This window comes from Teleopsis dalmanni, chromosome 2 (assembly GCF_002237135.1).
Source record: "Teleopsis dalmanni isolate 2A chromosome 2, ASM223713v2, whole genome shotgun sequence".
NCBI classification, from domain to species: Eukaryota; Metazoa; Arthropoda; class Insecta; order Diptera; family Diopsidae; genus Teleopsis; species Teleopsis dalmanni.
Genome location: NC_051847.1, coordinates 58,434,002 through 58,456,951, shown reverse-complemented (window position 1 = coordinate 58,456,951; position 22,950 = coordinate 58,434,002). Strand labels below are relative to the sequence as shown.

At 28.9% G+C, this 22,950-nt stretch overlaps 2 protein-coding genes across 6 annotated transcripts in view; both read right to left on the bottom strand.

Annotated features, from left to right (window-relative positions):
- LOC119677836 (kinesin-like protein KIF13B) overlaps positions 1 to 22,950 on the bottom strand; it is a 170,396-nt gene that overhangs the window by 70,462 nt on the left and 76,984 nt on the right. The window lies entirely within an intron of this gene.
- LOC119677839 (homeobox protein unplugged-like) lies at positions 9,604 to 20,660 on the bottom strand. 3 transcript variants are annotated; one of them, XM_038089378.1, is made up of 3 exons: positions 19,766 to 20,660; positions 10,139 to 10,404; positions 9,604 to 10,070 (listed from the first exon to the last, which is right to left on the bottom strand). In XM_038089378.1, the coding sequence occupies exons 1-3, from the start codon at positions 20,598 to 20,600 to the stop codon at positions 9,669 to 9,671; spliced, it is 1,503 nt and encodes a 500-aa protein (XP_037945306.1). In that variant the 5' UTR covers positions 20,601 to 20,660; the 3' UTR covers positions 9,604 to 9,668. The 3 variants fall into 3 exon arrangements, with proteins under 3 accessions (XP_037945306.1, XP_037945307.1, XP_037945308.1); XM_038089379.1 differs by having other exon boundaries at positions 10,139 to 10,386; XM_038089380.1 differs by having other exon boundaries at positions 10,139 to 10,377.

Here is a 22,950-nt window from a genome sequence, read left to right as displayed (position 1 = left end):
AAATTAATATTTACAAATTGCTTTAATAAGCGATTTAATAACTTAATTTTTCATGTGACCACTTAAAAGTCCGTAGAGGACTCACTTTAAAGACTTTCGGTTTTTGTTTTTGTTTTTGTTGTTATTGTTGTTGTTGTTGTCAATGTCTTGTTAATTTCTTTGTGATCTTTTCTCTTCTGCCGATCGATCATGATAGTAATTCATTTCTCTTTAATATAAACACAAAGGCAATTTAAAGAATATAAATTAATAATTCCACGTGTAAACCGCGGCATTTTGATTAAATCAACTATAAAAAAATCTAAAATGCCGACAATTAAATTTTTTATGTATTCTGTAATGTACGAATATAGTAAATTTTGTTTTAAGAAAATCTATAATTATATAATAAAATTCATAATTACCAATTTTTTTGAGTTTTTCTCTAATATTTTTATGTCATAATGCATTATAAGAGAAATTTTTCCTTTGATCATCCAAAATTCTTAACCAATTCTTACCAATTCGCCTAGAGTTCGATAAATAGATTATTTTTGTTAGTTTTTTTTTTTCTTTTTTAATATATATTTATTTTTTATTATGGTATTCTACGGAAACCATTTATCAAAAATTGTCATATTATTTTAGGAATGTAATTAAATGTAATGACTGCATTATTATTATATTATTTAAACATTAAAAACGGGTGTCCGGATGTCTGCCATTGGTCGGCATTCACACATTTTTGACTTTGTGTTGGAGAATCCAAAGAGTTCCGTGCGATTAAAATAGTTGAAACGTTTAATGAAATCCAATCAATGATTTATGAGTGTTTATTTTAGATTAGAGACTGTTTAAAAAAATTGTTTTGAATTTAACAATACTTATCATGAACTTTTGTTGAATTTAATTTAATTAAAAAAATTTATATGACTAATAATCAATAGAGAGAGGGGTTTGGAAAGGTAGTGAATTACAACAACAACACCTTTTTTTTTATATTAATTAATTAAATTTTTGGCTGCCCATACAGCTGTTTCGAATCTCTGAATCTTGCCAAATACATCAGTGGCCTTGAAATCAAGATTAATTATTACTCCATACAATTAGATCGATAGTTAATCTCTTAAAATGCGAATTACTAACTAAGTGCTAAAACCAAAATAATTAAATAATTTAATTCATTAATTCAATAATAAGACGTTAATTTCAAAATAATTTTATCATCTGTAGCGACGATAATTCGAAGAGCGCCTAAGCTACCCGAACAACTTCAAACCTGTTCTTCGAATCAACTAAATAAGCTTTTCCTTCTAACCATTTTCAACCATGTTCTCTACTACTATTTACTAATATCTGACCATCAGATAATAAATAGTAGTTACTATATCTACTACTACAATATCTGACCATCTTTTTAACGCTCTATTTTTTTTTCGTATGTCAGATAGTTTTGCTCAAGAAATGTTAAGGCGCCAATCCTTGTATACGTAGTTGCTTTTTATCACGTAATATGTTATTCATTATTGTATTATTGCCAACGTAATCTTTTCGATTCCCAAATCGGTGCATATATTTTCTTAAAAATTTATTTTTAAAATATCTGTTAAATAAATTTTCACACTCATACTACTACCTTTTTGGTCATTTAAGTACTAAAAAACAATTTTTTTTATCTTATTAAATAATCAAAATTAGCTAATCATGAATGCATATATATTTATATATTCATATAGTCTTCGACAAAGAGCTCACTAAATATTTATATTCTTTATTAGCTCAACAAAACGAAGCATGTCTGTCTCTATCTGAAGCTGTAGTGACGGATTAAAAATAAACAAGATTAAAAGAATATATTTGGTATCTTAGTACATATTAATAAGTTCTTCCAAAAATAATCTAATAATTTTAAGTAAAGATTATATTTTGTATATTTAGTATAAAATAATTATTTATAAGAAATTTATATTTTATCGAAAAAATATGAGGAATATGTCACATTCATCAAGTTGCGTTGCACTTGATGGTGCCTACTTTAAGGACAATTAAAAAAATGTTGATTAATAAAAAATATCATTTAACTATTATTAATTTCACTACAACCAATACATTTTAAAAATAAGTCGATAATGTATAAGTTGATATTTAAGTTTAAAGTTTAAAGTGATTTTGTAAAATATTAAGTCACTTATGTTAATGTGTAATAATTATTAAAACTATCACAACAGTGTAATTGTAAATTGCCTTAAGGTATACTTACAACTAGAGGGTTTAGAGTTTGCATAAAGAATTCCTTTTTTAAATTACAAAATACTGAATTATTTTTTTCACCAAACCCTTTAAATATTTAGAAAACGTTTAAATTTAATAAAAGTAACGAATGAATATAATTTTTTTATCAAAAACCAAATGGGCACAACTGCATATTAAAGTATATTGAAACCAAAGTTTGACTACAAATCGATATCAATCGAAACATATGCCATTGAGAAATTAAAACTACTTTGAAATGGATATGGAACTACGGGTAATAATAAACTAACAAATGAGATAAAATGTTGCAATATGTTTTGTGTGCTGTGACAGAGGAAGGCGTTACCACGCCTCATGACAAATTATGACAGCACACACAGCTTTGATTTATGCACTCTTTCTGTTGTATTTAAATTTGCTCAATTTGTGATAACAAGCCGTTGTATTTCAACTACTGGTACTGGTGCTGATGCTGATGATTTTCTGATTTTCCCTATTCAGACGATAAAAAAATAATTTTGGATTTCCGCCGAGCATATAAAGTAAACAGTCGAAATATGCAGAGAAAAACATATCTTTTTTTGCAAAACTTTTAAATGAATTTAAACGATGATTTCACTTTGAAAGGGTGATTTTTAATGTAAGTGTTAATATGGCATTTAAAATTATTTTTCACTTAAACGAAAAAATAACCAAAATTAAAAATGAACATTTTAAAAGCGACACGCCATTTTAAAACGCATAATTAATGGCAAAATAATGTAAAACGACATTTTTAACAGCAGCGTTTAGTGCGATGTTTTACTGCGTACGGTCCTCCTTTTCTTGCGTTATGTACTCGACGTACGCAATTAATACTGTGAATACTGTGATTGAGCGCTTGAACTTATGATAGACAGAGCAGTGTTTAAAAGGGTTACGTGGTAAAAATATTAGGTTAAAATTAAGAGTAAAGTCTCACTCTATGGAAACTATTCCCAATTAATTATTATGTTGAGGCTAGTTGAATCAGTGCACTTGAGCACTTTTACACTCTATTAACTGCGAGAATCCTCATAACCCCTCTCTACGCCTTGACTGGATTATTGTTTTTCACTTCGTCAGCCAAAGCAGTAATTGATCTCAAGTCTGCATACCTCCCTAAAGAACCTGTAACCATTCTGAGATTCGATAACGCGGTGTTGGCAACCTTGTCAGTTTTCGTAAATAATTTCGGGGCTCTATCCTTTATGATTTTTTGATCAGATAAATCTTGAGGTCCCTGAGGATGTCATTCGACCCAATTAATAACATATTTAAAAAACAAATAAATTATTTTATATGATTAGTGCAATTATATTCAATCAATCATTAGTGGTGGCCAAAGAAATGTAGGGAGCTTAAGTCCTCACTATCTAAATGGCTCCGAAAAGCCCGAAACCTTATTTTGTATTTTTAGTTGTGGATAAAAATAATAATTATATATGATCGTAAATCTTATTTTATAGTCCCTATATAATTTATTTGGACTTTCTTTATCTTGTCTTTGCTATTCAAAACCGTCTAAAACAATTAATAATCAATATGTTTTCTCTCAGCAATTGTTAGTGAGAGTATACTTCATATGAAATTACAGTACATAATCTTATTGAAAAATGCACTCTCTCTCTCTCTCTTATGTGCACTTATTTTGCTGTCCACAACTTTACAGCTCCTTCCAAAACTGTTTCGCTGTAGATATTCAGATCATTCCGGTATAAAAACACTAATCAAGAACGATCGTTTTTGTCACTGTCATCCAAACTATCACAAAAAGTGACGATACCAATATTTATACTGTTGTATGACATTTTTTTTGAGTGAACTCGATCCTTTTGTTTGTTTACTAAATACTAAATAAAAGAATATTCAGATATTAACAATTTTCATTTAAGCGTAGTAGCTCGAATTTTCTCTCAATAAATAATAATAAAATCAGCATTCATTAAGCGAAATAAGAATGCAGTGTTGCCACTAGTTCAATAGTTAGAGAACTCAAAAGTTGAATGCAGTTCAAATGGATCAGCATATTTGCGAAATGGCTAGCATGGATGGTAGAAAAAACAATCTTATTTAAAAAAAAACACACAACTCTACCTGAACATTTGTTTAAAATGGAACAGTATAGTGGAACAAAAATTTTTTTTAAATGTCTACTATCTACTACTATCGATGTATTTGATTGTCTATGGCTTCACAGCACCTTTAAAAACCTAATAATACTAACAGATACTAACTATCTATTGATACAATTTAATAACCATTACGATGGTAGTCATTCTCATGCCTAAATTTCCATGTACGGTAGTTTCCATTTATTAGAAACTATATAATTTCGTAATTTACTCATCAGAAAATACCATCCAATCATTACATATCTAATTGTTTTTAGGTTTTATATCACACATAATTTTTAAAACTGAAATAATTTTTAAGTTGATATTTTGTTTTTAATATAACATAAACAAGTAAATATTTTTTATTGAAATTTTATTTAAAAATAAAATTGCAACCTAATAAATCATTCATTATCAGGCAGTGTAGAAAAAGTGCAGTAAATAGATATATAAGAAAATTGAGGTGAAATGAAATTTTGAACAACGTAATGAACATTCAGTTTTATTAGGGTATTTCATTATGAAGAAACAGAGCGAATGAAGAGTTAGAAATTCGCAAAAAAGGATTTTAAATTGAATGAACATGCATGCACCATAGTACATTAAAAACCAAAATATCGTGCAACAAAATAAACAGATAGCACAAACAGACACTAACTAATATTGCGATCATTTTGTAATTTAATATATAAAAGCGGATTTAAGGATTGTAATTAAGAGTCAAGACTTAAGTCACAATTGAGCCAGAACCAGAGTTAAGCTCTTTTCTTCAACATACGTAATTACATATAGTAATGCGTCCAGTTGGTTCTAATGTGTCCATTCTTCTATTCACAATAACGAGAAATGTGGAATAAAAAAAACTTTCTTAACTATTAAGGAGCATTCGTTCCTGTTTCCACTTCATCTACCAGTATAGAGACTCTAATTAGACCTATGATATCGCCTCTTATGGTATTAACTTCTATTTTATTGCAATGGGTACCTTGTCTGTATGTTAGGTTCCGTATTTTAAAAAAACTACATTTTAGATGTACTAAATGCTAAGATTGCAGTCAAAAATTTTGAATTAACTACTTTGACTGGATTTCTTTTATTTTTTTATTGTTTATATAGTAAGGAAAAACTATTGCCTTTTTTTTGTTTGTAAAATTAATGATAGCAGTAACAATACGGTTACCTGAAGTTCTAATTGAATTCAACTGAAACTCACAATTTCTAATTATTTTTAATGTATTATAGAATAATACATTATTGTTATATAGAGTTAGACAAGAACTGAAGTTCCAAAAACTCAATATTCATTGCACAGTATAATATAAAATCATTCTAATTTAATTGGAATAATATATATTATTTTAATTGTCTTTTTAAAAATCATAGGTTTTCAATCTCACAAATCCTCTCTCGCTATTGTGCGCCCATGTACTCCTCTGTGTGGTGTCGTAATTAAAAATTTGATGAATGAAAAACCGCCGCAAAGTACACAAATTTGTTTAAATTTCCCACAAAAACACTGCATGCGAAGTGCGGAGAGGGAATACGAGTATATGTGCATATGTGAAAGAATAGAAAATGAATTAACTGGCTGCGATACTAGAGAATCTCCCAGATGCCAAGTACGACAAATTACCGAAGTGTTACAAAGCAATAAAAATGAATGACGAAAAATAAGAACAGATTTCGCTACGAGGAGGCGTGCCGCAACACATAAAACCAAAAACGAATTAAATACTTTGTATGCGTTTTGCACTTTGATGATACAAAAATATATTTCAGGAGGGTTGCTCCTTTCAATGCCTCTGCTCTTGCCTCTACAGAGACATAGTCAGGTCTGTGCTTCTCAACTGCTGTGCTTCTGGGTGTTGAGACTGTTGTTAATATTGCGGTGCAGCTTGTTTGAATTTGTAAATTGATGCTCAATTCGTTGTATCCTTAATAGCTGCGTTTTTAAATAAAAAGAATAACAACAACAACAAAACAATTTGTTAGATTTACAAAGTGAACAACGAAAGTCAAGATCACACTGCCTGGGCACACGCAAATGCCTACCCAAAGGATAAAATTTGTAAATCCTGCAAATATGCGCACAATTAGAAATCAGAAATCAACAAATCTGTGTGAGTGAACGCACACTTAAACGCAAAACACAAATTATGCAGCTAATAAGTCAACCTCAATCAGAGGGACTCAGTTATTGTATTAGGAAAGTGTTTTAGTGAGCCCCTTTCACTCTTAATGCAACGCACAAAGAAGGCGTGACACGTGAGACACCTGGAGTGATTGTTTGCATTACGCTGTAAATGAGCCTAAATGAGACTCTGTGAGGATTTTTATGCTTGTTATTCTATCCTTTAAATTTGTTACAGCAGTGACGTAGATAAAAAGGATCAACTGCAAGTACACATTGCTCATATATATATTTTATATTTTTTTACATTTTTGTTTAACCATTTGTACGCCTCTGTCGTATAAACGCATTATAAGGAAAATTACAGAGAGCAAATCATATAAATTTTTTTTCCTATATCCTTTTCAGATATTGTTACAATTTGGTGCGTTAAATTGCACAATTTGATATGGATTTCATGTGCAGTTGACTTTTTCAAAACGATGTCAATAACGTAACGAATCCCAAATGGACACTCCAAACTCAATTATATCGAAAGCAGTAATTTGTGTTTTTTTAGTTACCCTAATCTATAAATACTCCAATAATTGTAAGTTTCAATTTTTTGTTTTTGTGAAAAATTAATATTCTGAACGTTTTTCATATGTTTAAAATAAGCGATTCTGAATATAAGGATTGTGTTTGAATAACAGTATATATATAATAGTATATTGTATATACAACTAAACTAATAAACAATGAATAAACTAATTAAAGTTAGATTGTAAGTTTGTCTAACCATAGATCTCTTATATGTTGGATTTAAAAAATCATAATTATTCTTAATCAACTTAATCATCTATACATATATAATATATTATATACAATATTTTTTAACACTCAGAGTTGGTATACTTAATCGCTGTATTTTATAACAGGACTGTCCAGAAAAGATAATATCGTGGGCCAATACAAATCACTGAAGAGGTCGAAGGTCCTCAGGGACCTTAAGATTGATCCGATCAAAAAATACATAAAGGATAGAGTCACGAAATTCACGAATTGACAGGCTTACCAACACCGCGTTATCGAATCTCAGAATGGTTACAGGCTCCTCGGGGAGGTATGCAGATCTGATGTCAATTATTGCTTAGTCTGATGAAGTTTCATACGAAAAATAATTTGTGTTTAATGTAATGGAATGACGTATGGCACTGGATATCAGTTTTTCAAAGCGTTGCATCAAGAAGTATATACTAAAGTCTTTGTCAATTTAGTTAGCTAACCTAAAGTGTAATACAGTATTTAAAACATTTTAAGTCATTTACTTGGGATACCATAAATATAAAATAATGTAATATTAACAAAATATAACAAAAAAACTTTGCCTAATAGATAATAGATATATAGATTAGAAACACGTCGCAGGCCGCATAAGACCCGTGGGTCGTGCGTTGAACAGCCCAGCCTTAGAATATACATTAGGACAGTAACAGATAACTATTTATAGTAGTTATCTGTCTATAATGACACATAATATTATGAACAATTTGTATTATGTATTATCAATTTCTATTATAATTTTCTAGATAGATAAAATATAGATATATATAGAAAATTAATATAACGTATAATGTAGAAAACATCCGCCTTTTTTATTACTAAATAATATTGATGTCGATATATCTAACAACACTAATCCAATTATATCCAGCAGTTGTAAAATATCTAAAGATATATAAAACTTTATTACTAAAAAACTAAAAGTACTCCCGACAACCCGACAAATTTATGGGACTTACAATAAGCTATGATGCGATGATGAACGCTATGATGTCACTAAAAATGCCGATTAAATTTTGCTGCTGGTGGAGCAAGACCGACACACAAGCTGTCAAGAGATAAAAGAGATACTAAACATCAATCACATAATAGTTTTAAATCATTTAAAAAGAAAAGGGTAGCTACACATATTCCAACGAGAATGTCTCTTATACCTAAAACTGAATGAAACTTTTAATCATACTTATTATGACTGCTGTTTTTTATCTAGTCTAACCGAGAATAACCCATCAGATATTAGGAACTTTTCAACGGCCTTCATTCGGTAGGCTGAGTATCTTTTTTTACTTAGGGTTAGTTGTAGGACAAAAGACTACTATGCTATATTAGAACTGTTTTTCCTGACAAGGTTCAGCTTCAAATTCTTATAAGAATGACGGTTAATATTTGTTAATATTATTTTGATTGTATATTAAACTTAAACCAAATGTCAATGTCATGAATTGTATTTTAAAGAATTTTAATAGCATTGTGTAACGGATGTTTATAGAACAAAAGTTTTTAAGTTTAAAACAATTTTGCGTCTAAGTAATTAAGCTTACTTAAAGGTGAGTAATAGAATACTCATAGTTAAGGAAATGGGATATAATGAGATCTACAATACTATATTAACTACATCATCCAATATGGTATTATGTTATAATAATTATACATATGTGCACTTTTTCATCGTATAGAATCAAGCTTATACGATAAGAAATTCATATTTAAATTGATCTTTTTATCTATATCTCTTAATCTCTTACATTATTTTAAGTGAAATTAATAGTTTAACATATACCTGATTATTTTAATAGTGACAACTAATACGTTTATTATAACTAGCGACTGTTTCTTCACTCTTCCGACTCTTCCACTCCACTACTACCAATATGCAAGTTATGCTGCTTTTGTATAGAATTCTTGTATAATTTCTAGTAGTTTTATAGTTTAACAATATCCAAATTTTATAATATATTCACTAAGCTTTTAAAGACACTGTCCTAACAAAAAAAGAGTGGTATGGTGATTTTCTTATGGAAAAATTATCTTAGAATAGCCAATTTTACCAAACTCCGTCGTCAAATTGGTCCGCTTTGGAAACTGTAACCCCGCATTTTAATCTTATAGATACATTCATTTGTAACTAAATTAAAAAGTTATTACGATTAAATATGTTATTAATTTCAAAAGAAATTAGTTTTTTTTATTTTTAATTTAAATATTTACACTGAACTTACACAAATGTTAACTTAAATCAAATTAAAATCAAAAAATTAAAAAATAATTTAAAAATTTGTGACTTAATTAAAATATTTAAAACACAAAACACATGTTAAAGGAAATCATATTAATTGAAACATAAACTCTTAATAAATACTACGCGCTAAAGCCAATGAGCCCGTCATGGTATTCGCAACCATATTAGCCGCTACCATCAAAGCCGCCGGCTGATTCACGACATTAGCACCATTACTAACCACATTAGGAACAACGTTTGCAGCAACTCCAACCAAGTTGCCACCATTAAATTTTTCAAAACCACTTGCATCGGTGGGCATTTTTTTACGCAGATCTGGTTTCGGACCACTAAGACACATTTTTTCCATTTGTTGATGTTGCGAACGAACGGCGAAACGATTTACATGGACCGGTATCGGCACAACTATTTTTGTGCCACCATTTGTACCATTTCGACCAAGGCCATGTGATGTCAGACCCGCCTTAACACGTTTCCATTTTGCGCGACGATTTTGAAACCATATTTTAACCTATTCGAATTATCATCGATATATATAAATTTACCATAACTGATTTATTAAAATTTTTTTGAAATTACCTGGACTTCACTTAGTTTCAGCGTCGTGGCGATTTGGCTTCTTTCAGTCAAACTTAAATATTTCTTGGCATGAAATTCTCTTTCTAGTTCCAGTAACTGTTCAGAGGTAAATGCTGTTCTTCTGCGTCGAGATTTAGAATTACTGCTACTACAACCACCAGAAGCGTCTTTACTTAGATCGTTATTAGTTGAGTTGCCTTCATCGTCGGTGCAATCCTCTGAGTCTGAATGCGGATAATCTGCAAAAACTGTGGAATTAATTGCAGCTGTAAAACAGTTAAAAAAAAATAAAAAGATAAAATAAAAATATGGTATTTAATTGACATTTTAATTTGATTATTAAATTGTAGCTGTTTTTAGACAGCTGAAGTTTTAGATAGATATCAAATTATAGCTGTTTTTAGATAGATGGAGTTTTTAGATTTTTTAGATATCTATTATAGTTCGTATAGTTCGTAATATAGTTTTTTTTTTGGGAATTAGTTAATAATATCGATTTATTATAATAAAATGTACAATTTGATTTTTATTCTTCTTAGTTAAGAACAAAAGTATACTCGGATGATTCTTTTTGGTCTCTATATATATATAAAAGGCATATATTGATATTTCATAGAAATCGATACCAATATCATATCGAAAAATGTTCATATAAATATTGAAGAACTAACAAATCTTTAAAATTTTTGAGAGCAAGTTTTAGACCTTGAGTACCTAAACTTTGATTAAATAGAGGAGTCATCTTTTTTTATTGTATTACTCGCTGCTTTCAACATTCTTTTTCCAGCTATAAAAAAATTATAGACCTTGAGGAGCTTAACATTGATTAAGCAAACAGAATATCTCGTTTGTATTGTATTACTCACTGTTCTCAATAATGTTTTCCCAGCTATAAAACACTGCAGTACTGTATTAAATATTATAAAGATAGTAAAAATGTAGTATAAAGATCTAGATACTGTTGAGTACAATTCCACAATAACATTGTTCTTCATATATCAAAAAAATAAAAATATAGAAAAAATTACCTAACCATCTGTTGCAACATCTGGTTTGTATTTTGTAATTATTATATGATATTTATGTTATTACTAAATATTATTAAACATATTTCTATATTAATCATGTATGCTAGGTTATTACGAAGGAACTGTAATAAATAATATTAAGGCTGTGTGCAAATTAAACTAAATTGACTTAACTAAACCAAATTTTTTAAAGAAATTGTTGGTATTTTATATAGTTTCAAATACTGTGAAAGATAGCTTTACGATTTTTATTCAGTAAATTCATAAACCTTGTTCGATAACTTATACATCCTAAAAAACCACGAGCTGTACCAGCTTTATCACGACATTGATATAATTCAGCAAATTAACATCCAGCATCTTTGATGGTTTGGTCATGTCGTGAGAATAGATGAAGATGCTTCAGCGAAAAAGGTATTTGAAGCGGTAGTTGGTGGAAGAATGTGTCCGTGTAGTTATGCATGTAGTGTTATATATATAACAGTAATTATATTATATAATACGATATAAGTAGAGAAGTCACTAATAGAGTCAAGTTAAAATAAATTCTTAATTCTTTACGCCCGGGAATGAAACTCGGCGCTAAACACAAAAACAGTAATAAATAACAAGATAGCTCGGTTTTAAAGAGATGACAGGGCAATTTTATGTCATAATTTCAGCCTCAAAACCAACTTATGATGTATTAAGACAGCAAAAAAGATGACTTAAGTATATCTTAAGTCAGTATTTTGACTTAAATTATGACTGTATAATCGATCGTGTGAGTCGTGTAAATTACAAATTAATTTTACTACTATCATTTTTTTCATTTATAATTAAATTTTCACTATATATATTCACTATATAAGAGAAAAGTTTGTAAATAAAAATTTAATTTAAATTTAAATTTTAAAATTTTCAAATTTAGCATCATAAAATTTTTTTGTTTCGTAAAATATTAAATTACTTATGGTTTCATTGTAATAATGATTGTCACTATCCTAGCAGTTTATATATAACGTTAATACAATCTTGAGAACTAGAGGGTTAATACTGTCAAACTTAATGATTGTCAACTAACATGTAAACAGACAGACAGGTGTACAACACTAAATAGATTTTTCTATTAGCGGTTCTAAAGAAGATCCACCAACTCCTGCATTATGTTACAAAAATTTCAGTGAAATTAACACACGCCCTACTAACAACAGTCTGAAGAGCAAATAATGAAAATTACAACAATATAATAGTTAAGTTATAATAAATTGTATTAAACTCTAAAGCGATTATTATGTAGCTCTTATCATTTAATATTTTTCGGGTATGGTAGTAAATTTTTTCTAATCTTTAGTTAAATAAATAATTTCAAATAGTTTTGTTATTATTTACTAGAACAGTCTATTGTTAACTATGGTTACAGGGAGTCCACTACCCTGTTACTATAATAGACTTAGTAAAGAATGAATTGAAATATCAAACAAAGAATATGAAAACAAATTAAGTGGACATGTCAGTGAAAGATTTTGGAGTTCAAACCCCCTATAAAGTTTCGGATCATTTTACACTAGATAAATATGATTTTTTTCAATTATATGATTTAACATGAACTTTGAATTAATTTTCAAAAACCATCATCTTAAATGAATCTCTCTATCCGCTCCAGGGTCATATAGTGTTAAATATGTTTCTCTTGTCATAAAAATAGATAAATAAGTAATGAACTAGAGTAATAAAAAACTACATAATTCATGAGCCAAACGAAATTGTTGCAACGCCCACAATATCCTGTTTTTAATAAATGCTAAAAGGCATTAAGAGAAGCGCATCAACATCAGCAGCAACAACAAGAACAGAAACAACAATAATGCTTAAAGCAGTAACAAGGCATTGACAACATCAACATCTTGAATTCATACGCTATGTTTAGGGTTAATGGGGTGTATCATAACTTGTGGCAAATATGATAGCATCATTTACATCATCATCACCATCGTCAATACCCCCACTGTCGCCAACACTAACAATCTTAACCACCAACGACACGACTCGATTCGCAATCATTGTTGAACTGAGCTGATACTTAATATACTTTGTCGCAAGTTGAGCGTAAAAGTTAAACGGTTCGCTTGTCTGTCAAAAAAAAAAACTTTTATCAAAATTTGAATAAAATGATAAACTTGTATCTTTTACGAATTTTATACTTCACTTTCCTCCCCTACTCACTTATTCAATCATCACCAAATTAAGTAATTTTTGACTTAACGGCTTTGTTGTTGCTGCTTTTTTAACACTTACATGCTTAAGTTAAGCTTTCATTGATTTATATCGCATCGCCGAAATGTTTGTATGGAGCATTTAACTTAACCACATATTAGCCGTAAGAAGCGCAGAAAAGCAGTCGGTCACTGCAACTGTCATTAGTGCACTACTTTCATATAAAAACTAAACAGTAATGGTTTCGATAAAATGAATATTTATAATTAGAATTTATTAAACATTAGATTATGTTGTACTATACCGACGATTCTAAGAATTCATTCAGGCTTATTGGCCCATTGTGTAACCGTATAAGAAACTCAAAGGTTTAAAAACCACCTTGAACCTTGACAAAGCTTAACATGCTCTTTAGAGGGAGATTTTGGAGTTAGTCGAAATTCTTAAAAACGAAACACCTGAAATAGTAAATCGTCGAAACGAAACGTATACGCTAGGCAGTAACAAAGCAGATGTGCGGCACTTTCATTGACCTCTCCACAGTCACGACAGAAATGATTTAAGAACGAGATTCAATCTTCTAACATGGTTCGCTATATATTTATTTCTATATATATTTACGAAATATATAAATAGTAATTAATAATGTTCTTTGGGTAGGATAAATACTTATACATTAAAATTTGTACTTGAGAATGCTTATTACAGTTGGATGTTGCATTTGTTGATCTTGAACTAAAAACGGAATTACATATATAAAGTTCTGTAAAAACTATTTAAATGAAACTAAATAAACTGTTTATGTAAATCTATAACTATTGATGAAACATGATAAATATTAATGCTATCAGTTGAGAAAGGTATAACAGCAGTTGTTTATAATGGTTGCAAATGGATTACCTCAAAAGAAGTAGCATAATAACTGGAACAGATTATACAACATTATGCCACAAGTAGCATAATAACTGTAACAGATTATACCACATTACTGGATAAATAAAACGGCATATGTTACTAAAAAATGTTCTAAAGAAAATATTCGGTTCATTAAAGCAATTCATTAGCTTTGCTTTGTTAAACGTCAAAGGTAAAATTTCGCAATTTCGTTTTGAAACTCCTTATCCACCAAATCTCACCAGTAGCAAAAATTTTTCCTTCCCAAAATTGAAATTTAAGCTCATCGATCGAAAATTTTAGTTAAATGAAGAAATTATGTCAAAAACATAAGCAACAAAAAGAAATTGAAAAACTTTTTTTTTTATATTGGACACAAAACTTTTCGACAGTCAATTCTAATATATGGTATATCTTCACAAAACTCATCAGGAAACCATTACTAGGAAAAAAAATAGAGGTTTTCAGGTTTCTCTATTCTTCATATAATATTGCAAAACATATAAAACAGTATTGTGCAAAATACCATATATATAACAATAAGTAATCACTTTTGCATATTTAAGAAAAAACACTAAAATTAATAGAATTTTTAGAACATGTTTAAAGTATATATTAAATAAATAGAATATAAGGAAAGAAAACAAATAAGAAAATTCCTCAACACCATTTGTTAGTTATAATAAATGCAGGTACAAGACGTATATAGTATATTTTACTGCAACTATTCCAAATATTTAAAATATCTTCAACTTAAAATAGAAAAAGTCGTCAAATTTATTTTAAGTTTAGTTCTAAGTAATATTAATGCTACTTAATATGAGTTTTAAGTAGATCTGTATATAATATAAAAAACAGGCAAATCTTTAAAGAACGACATTTTTTGCTTGAGTTACTTATAACACGACCAACAGACTAAACAAAAATAATATTCCAATTCATGCGATAAGTTACGAGTATAAAAGTGGACCACTTTTGGTGTCCAACTAATTAAGTTCACTTGAAAAATGTAGCTCACTATAAATTTAGTAAACCAACAAGTAAATTGTTTTCATAAGTGTTAATGTTACCGTTGTGTCGCTATAATAATTCTATTACAATTTTTACCCCCATAAATAGCAGTCGAAACGACTCTCAGACACACACAACGAAATTTTTATTTATAAATATGCACACATATATATATAAAAAGTTATGAATACTCTTACCACAAAATTTCTATGAGGCAGCTCTGCTTGCCTTATGAATATTTAATTCAATTCGTTTCGTCTTTAACGAAACAACAATAATAACAACAACAATTGCTACTACTGCTATTGCTACTACTTTCGAATTAAGTTTGTGCTTTGATTTATTCAGTTCACATTAAAAAGTTGTTATTTTAATGCGTAAGCTGGGTGGCAGTATAGCATGGCAGTACTGCGTGGCAGTGCTGCGTGGTAAACAGTGTAAGTGGTAAGCGGCCATTTAAGTGTTGAATTTTACATGTAATAAAGAAAAATCCTGTTCGTCATAATTGTATTTCGCTTCATGGTTTAAATAGCCGTCAGTTAGTGTGAATGAAATCATTTGTTGAAATGAAAGTTTTCATCTCCTTCCACCATAAAAACTGAGCTGCAAGTGTCAACATGTCAGTTGAATATGAAGAGCAATGCAAGAGTTGAGATCTTATGATTGACACTCTACATGGGTCTTTTAATGCCTTTATGCTAATTTCAATTATTTAGCATAGTTAAAGAATAATAAACTTAATTAACCGCATCCTTTTTAATTTTGAAAGCAAAATGTTTTTATTGATAACAAAAAGTATGAAGCTGGATACGTTAAAAACGAATATTGGAAATAATATTAGTAAAGGTATTAAAATCTTTACTATTAATTTTTTTTTATCTTTTAAAATTTAAATTTATCTAGTATAAGATCTTTTGGGTAATTACCAGTATATAAAATTTATACAAAATATTCGTAATTTTTTTTGTGCGGGGAGGATTATAATGACTACGCACTGACCACATTTTGGCGCCCCGGAAAGTGAGAGCTCGAATATTCGTTATTAAAAATATATATGAATTTTATGTACATATATAATATACAGTATGTTAAACATTCAAAAGTACAACAATACAATATAATACAATAAAAACACAGTATTTTATTATATTAATACATCTTTTACATAAACTAAATTTTTTCCTGTTTCCCTAGTTCATCTCTCTAGATTATTATATTAACAGTATGCTCAAACTGAAATTTGTATCATAATAAAGGCCATTTATTACAATAAATGATAAATGTAATTCATTACACTAAATAACAATTATTATGACTTTAATTATTACCAATGCATTTATTATAATGAAAACACAGAGTTTTTGTACTAAACGGAGGCAATTAAACAATTTAGCAGGTTTTATGTCAGACCTAATTGATTAGCATTAGACCCGATTGATTTGTTTAAATGGTTTATGTATAGAATCAAGTTAAAACGAACAGGAAGAAAATTATAAGTTTCGGGTAATATAAAAAATTGAAATAAAGAATTAAATTATTATTGATATGATGTAGTTTATCGTCTGTTTAAATTTATTTTTGTTATTTATTTAAATGCGTTTCATTGTTCGGGTCTGGAAGCTGATAGGAATCTAAATACAAACAAAAATTAAGTTATTATCACTTAGAAAAAATAATACATTTTATTAGTGATACATTAGAAATAGTGAAATAGAATACATTTTCATGAAATAGTGATATAGTGAATAATTTTTAACCTTACTATAAATCTATAATTGAATTTTTATATTGAATTTTTTATTAAAAATCAGTTTTCGGCTTTTCTTATGTATGTATATATGATATGCGTAATTACAAAAAAAAAAAAGAAAATGAATATATATATATTATACAGAGATAAGTAGACATTGACGAAAGAAGCGAGAAAGACCAGAGCTCTCAATGTTTTTACATTACAATCCTCGATTAATCTTTAAAAAATATATTTACTTAAAAATAATCCACAGATATTTATCAAAGGATTTGCAGAAAAGAAATAAGTGATTTTTTTTAAAGCATTCAGCGGGCTTATAATTATACATATTATTTATTATTTAAATAATAGTCTATTAAAGCACCCCGACCTAAAAGATCTATTGTGCGCCTAAAGGCCCAACTAAGACAATTTTAGACTATTTATAAATCTTATAATTGCTGTGGGCTTAATTTTACCTATTTGACTTGGGACTAATATCCCGCTTCCAATGTAATCGAGTCTACGTCTTGCCACCGCTGGGCAATTGCATAGAACATGTTCTGATGTTTTATTCTCCTCGACAGGAGTCACTTTCTACCACACCTATAATCTTTATGTGGTAATTCAGTCTACAGTGTCCTGTAAGAAGTTCAATGTAGATTTTAATATCGTCTCTGCTAAGGCCAAGGATAGCATCAACTTTGATGTGATCAGGATCAATGAATCTTTTTAACTGTCACATGAATGAATAGAATAGTTTTATTAAGATGATAACATAAGTCGAAGTAGTCCGTTAGAAAATGCTTTCCAATCTTAAATTGGTTATATTAATAAAAAGTACTCTTCTATTCACGATAATTTTTAATGCTTTTCGGATACCACTAAATAGTGGTTTCCAGTCAGCAATAGTCTCTAAAAAGTTTCTATCAATTAATATTGAACGTGCATTGTGAGGATTATTTCATAGCATAATTTTATGACTTCAACTTTCTTTCATAGTTAAAAGAATATTCTTATCATTACATTTTACGCTTTACTTGTATTTCTATAATTGTTAATAAGTTAAGTAAGATGTATCTCAAAAACTTTAAGAAATATACAAAATACATATTGTGATATAAGTTTATGTATTGTACATTTCTCACTCTTTTTATATATAAGTCACTCGCAAGTAGCTTCATAGCCAGCATAGCAGTTCAAGTACCATAACTGAAACCAATCAGTCCTGTAACTGCTATGCTGGCTATGAAGCTACTTGCGAGTGACTTATATATAAAAAGAGTGAGAAATGTACAATACATAAACTTATATCACAATATGTATTTTGTATATTTCTTAAAGTTTTTGAGATACATCTTACTTAACTTATTAACAATTATAGAAATACAAGTAAAGCGTAAAATGTAATGATAAGAATATTCTTTTAACTATGAAAGAAAGTTGAAGTCATAAAATTATGCTATGAAATAATCCTCACAATGCACGTTCAATATTAATTGATAGAAACTTTTTAGAGACTATTGCTGACTGGAAACCACTATTTAGTGGTATCCGAAAAGCATTAAAAATTATCGTGAATAGAAGGGTACTTTTTATTAATATAACCAATTTAAGATTGGAAAGCATTTTCTAACGGACTACTTCGACTTATGTTATCATCTTAATAAAACTATTCTATTCATTAATAAAACTATTTTTCCTGGCAATCTTTCTTTATATGAACTTGAATCTTCATTTTACATTTTATATAGTTCAACTATTCTACGGAGGATACTTAGAAAAACTTTTTGGTCTTTAGTACCCGAACCAAGAATATCTATTGTGCAGTTGAAGGTATGATTTGTCATTCAAAAATTTTATTAAGTTTGCAGTGCATTTGCTTGTTTAGAAGATCAAAATGTAACAAAGTAACTCAAAGATTGGAAAGAGCTTGAACATATTTATTGACAGAAACTATATCACTTTAATTGAATAATAAATACAGTTCGTAAAACTGTTCATTGTAACAAGTTAAAATATATCTTTTACATTAGCAAGTACAATTCTTATAAATTAGGAAAAAACCAAATATTATCTGTGAACAAACAAATTTCTTGAGCGTCCTGCTACTCACAACTATAAATTTTAAATTATGAAAGACTTTGCATAATTAAGAACCAGCACAAAAATTACGTCAGTCTAGTGATTTAACGAAGAATCACTCTTGCCAACCGTTGTTACTACATGCTAAGAAGGCAATTCAAAGATAAAGCCCTCAGTCTACAATTCAAAATCATACTCTACAAGCGTCTTATCATGACTGTCCTGTTGTATGATGCAGACGCTTAGACTACAAACAACAGTGATGAGAAAACATTAGAAGCTCGCGATTAAACAATTTTTGGAACAATTTTTTGCATGCATTGGCAACAAGGTACGAATTAGATAAAGCAGTGACCTATATGAGGTATACCGCGACATTAACGTAGTTAAGCGTATTTCGGTTAGTAATATTTTTGATTCAGTATCCAGTGGTGGAAAACATGGCACAGTACGTCCATGTGGGCCTTCGATGCTATCAATTGGATAGAGTAAGTCACTAATCAGGTTGACTAGCAGAATTTACTAGACATGGTAAATATTATAATAAGTATTATAATATCGTACCTATAATTCTAATAGAAATAGATTTTAAATTAAAAAATATGGAAGTTTTAAAGAACTTCAAACCTCTTTCAATAAAAAAATAAAAATACTTCTGTCAATACAAGCATTTGAAATTACCTCTACTCTTATCCAAATCAGTGCTATAATTTTGCGGTGACATAGTTAGGCTAATATCACTGCAAGAGTCTCCACTGCAATCAAAATCCTCATCCATACCAACATCCAACGTAGGCTCAGAGCATTCACTTTGTTTTGAATTGGAGTCTGTTATTAGGTTACCGGAGCTAAAATTGCTACCATATTGCATACTGGTGGTTGTCATCAACTCGTTTCCAGGCATGTCACCCATAACTTTACCTATATTTTGTAGACGTGCATGCAAACTTAAATTGTGCACATAATCTCCATTCATTAGCTCAGTTGCCATTCTCTGTCTCGGGCTGTGAGCGCGGATAGAATTTGCATGTGAACTACCGACGCCAATATTTAGATTTTGTAATAATAATTTATCACGATAATTTGGATCACACGAAGACAGCTGCGCTGTTGTCGGTGTGCTAAGTAAAAAATGATTCTCCAACGCATTTACCGGTAACCTGGAAATATCATTCTCCGCAAGGTTTTGTTTTGTGGTTTGAATGTTGCTATCCGCAATTTGTTCTTTATTCATATTTGACAGGTAGCCACCGTTGGTGATAAGCTGTGATAACCGATCGTGATTTTGTACAAAATAACCATGTATCCAAGGATTGTACAATGGAAAATTTGTTAGACCTAAAGCAGATGAAGCCACCATGGCGCGTGCATTTAACTCATCTTTTTCGCGATCGCGTTTATTGCTTTCAAGCGTTTTTGTTACATTTTGATTTGCTATTAAACTTTCAATAGAAAATGGCGTAGGAAATTTTGTTAACTTGCCAGTATCAGCGCCAACTTGATGTGCACTCTCCATGTTAACACGTTTATAAATTTTATTTATATTTTACTAAATTATATTTTTAAATATTATAAAACGTTAGTTACACTACACAATACATTAAAAAATTTTATTAAAATATTAAATTTTTAAATAAATTGTTTCTAAATTTCAAGAGCAACGCGTTTCGTTATTGTTTGAGCGACGAGCTGCAACACTGAACTGAATTAACTACGAACACAAACAATCCCTATGCCCAGCAAGCAATCGCACATTTCCAACACACAAAAAGCACCACCAAAACTTGTATTACTTGTATGCACTGTTCCGCCCATCACACAAAAATCCAATATGGCGCATGCCAATGCCATGCACAACGCTTACAATTGGCTGTAACTATATAAATATGTATGTGCTTAAACGGCTAAATGATGAACATTTAACGTTATTTATTGTTGGAAGCCTAATTGAGTTCGTTCGTTCGTTTGTATGCGTATGATTTGTTTATTTATTTTTGTGGCCTGTTAATTGCGTTCTGCTTGAATCGTGTTATAATCAAACTGTCCGATATATTGCACAGAACACGCCCCCGCATTAATGACAAAGATTAGCGTTGACCAATTTGTAGACACTTTAAATTCAAACATTAAGGAAACTGAGTGTAACGAAAACATTAGTTATGCTTCATTAGCAACAATTTACGTTTGTCTTCTAAGAGCACCAACAAATACTTGCTTGCATATACTTACACTTGAACAATCACAAACATATACAAATAAACAATAATTTCTTTATATAAAAAAAAAATATTTGAAGAAATAATTTACATTCTACATAAATTTTATTTGCTTTACATAAAATTGTATTAAATAAAATATAACGAAATGATTCATGTCGTCGACATAATTGCAAAGTGATTTTTGATTTAATTTTAATTTTGTGGGTATTTTGTGATTTGCATGGCGTTGCAAATTAATTAAAATTATATTAAGGCGAGTCGTTCTCTTTTAACTGAAACAATCCATACATTTGTGTGTATGTATTTTAAAATGAAATGAATATATCATAAATTGATATATTTAGGACACAATTTGTTAGATTGGTATTATATAAATAATTTAATTTTAATTTTAATTTTAAAATAATTATTATATTAAAATATATACTAAAAGTTTGTTAATAATTGCATTCTAAATAATATATACGTTCAATAACAAAATATAAAAAAAATATACAAAAATAAATGAATAAATTAAAATAATAATACTTTTAAAATTTTAAATATATTTTATTTATTTATTTTTTGTATTTTTCAGAAAGGCTCAAAAAGAAAGGTTTTCACCAATATTTCAACTATAGTGTATAGTCATCTAAATGTTAAATGTGAAGCTTTTTATATAATTCACAAAGTTTTTAAATTATTTTTAAAAATTATATATTATTTTCACCAACATTTCAACTATAGTCTATAGTCATCTTCAGGGTACTGACATTATAATAAATTATAAATATATTTATTTTATCTAAAAATATTATATATGTTAATATAAAATATATATATATAAAATAAAAAAATTAATAAATTAAAATAATAATATACCTAATAATTACATTAAATAATTATTAAATAAATAATACTTAAAATTTTTTAAACATATAAGTATTTAAAAAAAACATTTATATATATACTAGTAGATGACCCGGCGAACTCTGTTCCGCCTTAAAGGCAATAAATAAGCAGTTTTTTTTTAATTGGAAAAAATACCTACATTAATCATTCATAATTTATTTGTGTATTTTAGTACACATCGCAAATTATCTATTTGTTGACCTCTGTTGTTCGCTCGACCTTCAGTCCTTAAATTTGCAGTATTTCGTATTCTTCTTGCATTACGGCTTTGTCGGGAAAGATTCGATCGTCTTGGTCGTGGCATTATTAAAAAACTAAAAACTCAAATTTTCAACCATACCATACATTATAATTGTTAATTATTTATTTTGTTGAGTTTGCAACAACCAGGTAGTTTTATTGATTAAAAACGATATTTATTGCAACACAAACTTATATTGATCTAATACAACTTTTAAAAACACATTAACTAAGTTATATTTCTATCTGTTAAATTTTAATAAAATATTTTCTTATATCAAAAATTTGATAATTTCAAAACCTACTTTGTCGTGAACGGGATAAACAGGTATCCTATGTCCTTCTCCTGGCCTTAAACTACCTCCCTGCCAATTTTCAGCTAAATCGGTTCAGCCTATGTCCTTCTCCTGGCCTTAAACTACCTCCCTGCCAATTTTCATCTAAATCGGTTCAGCCGTTCTTGAGTTATAAGTGGTGTAACAATAACACATCTTTCTTTTATATATATAGATTTAA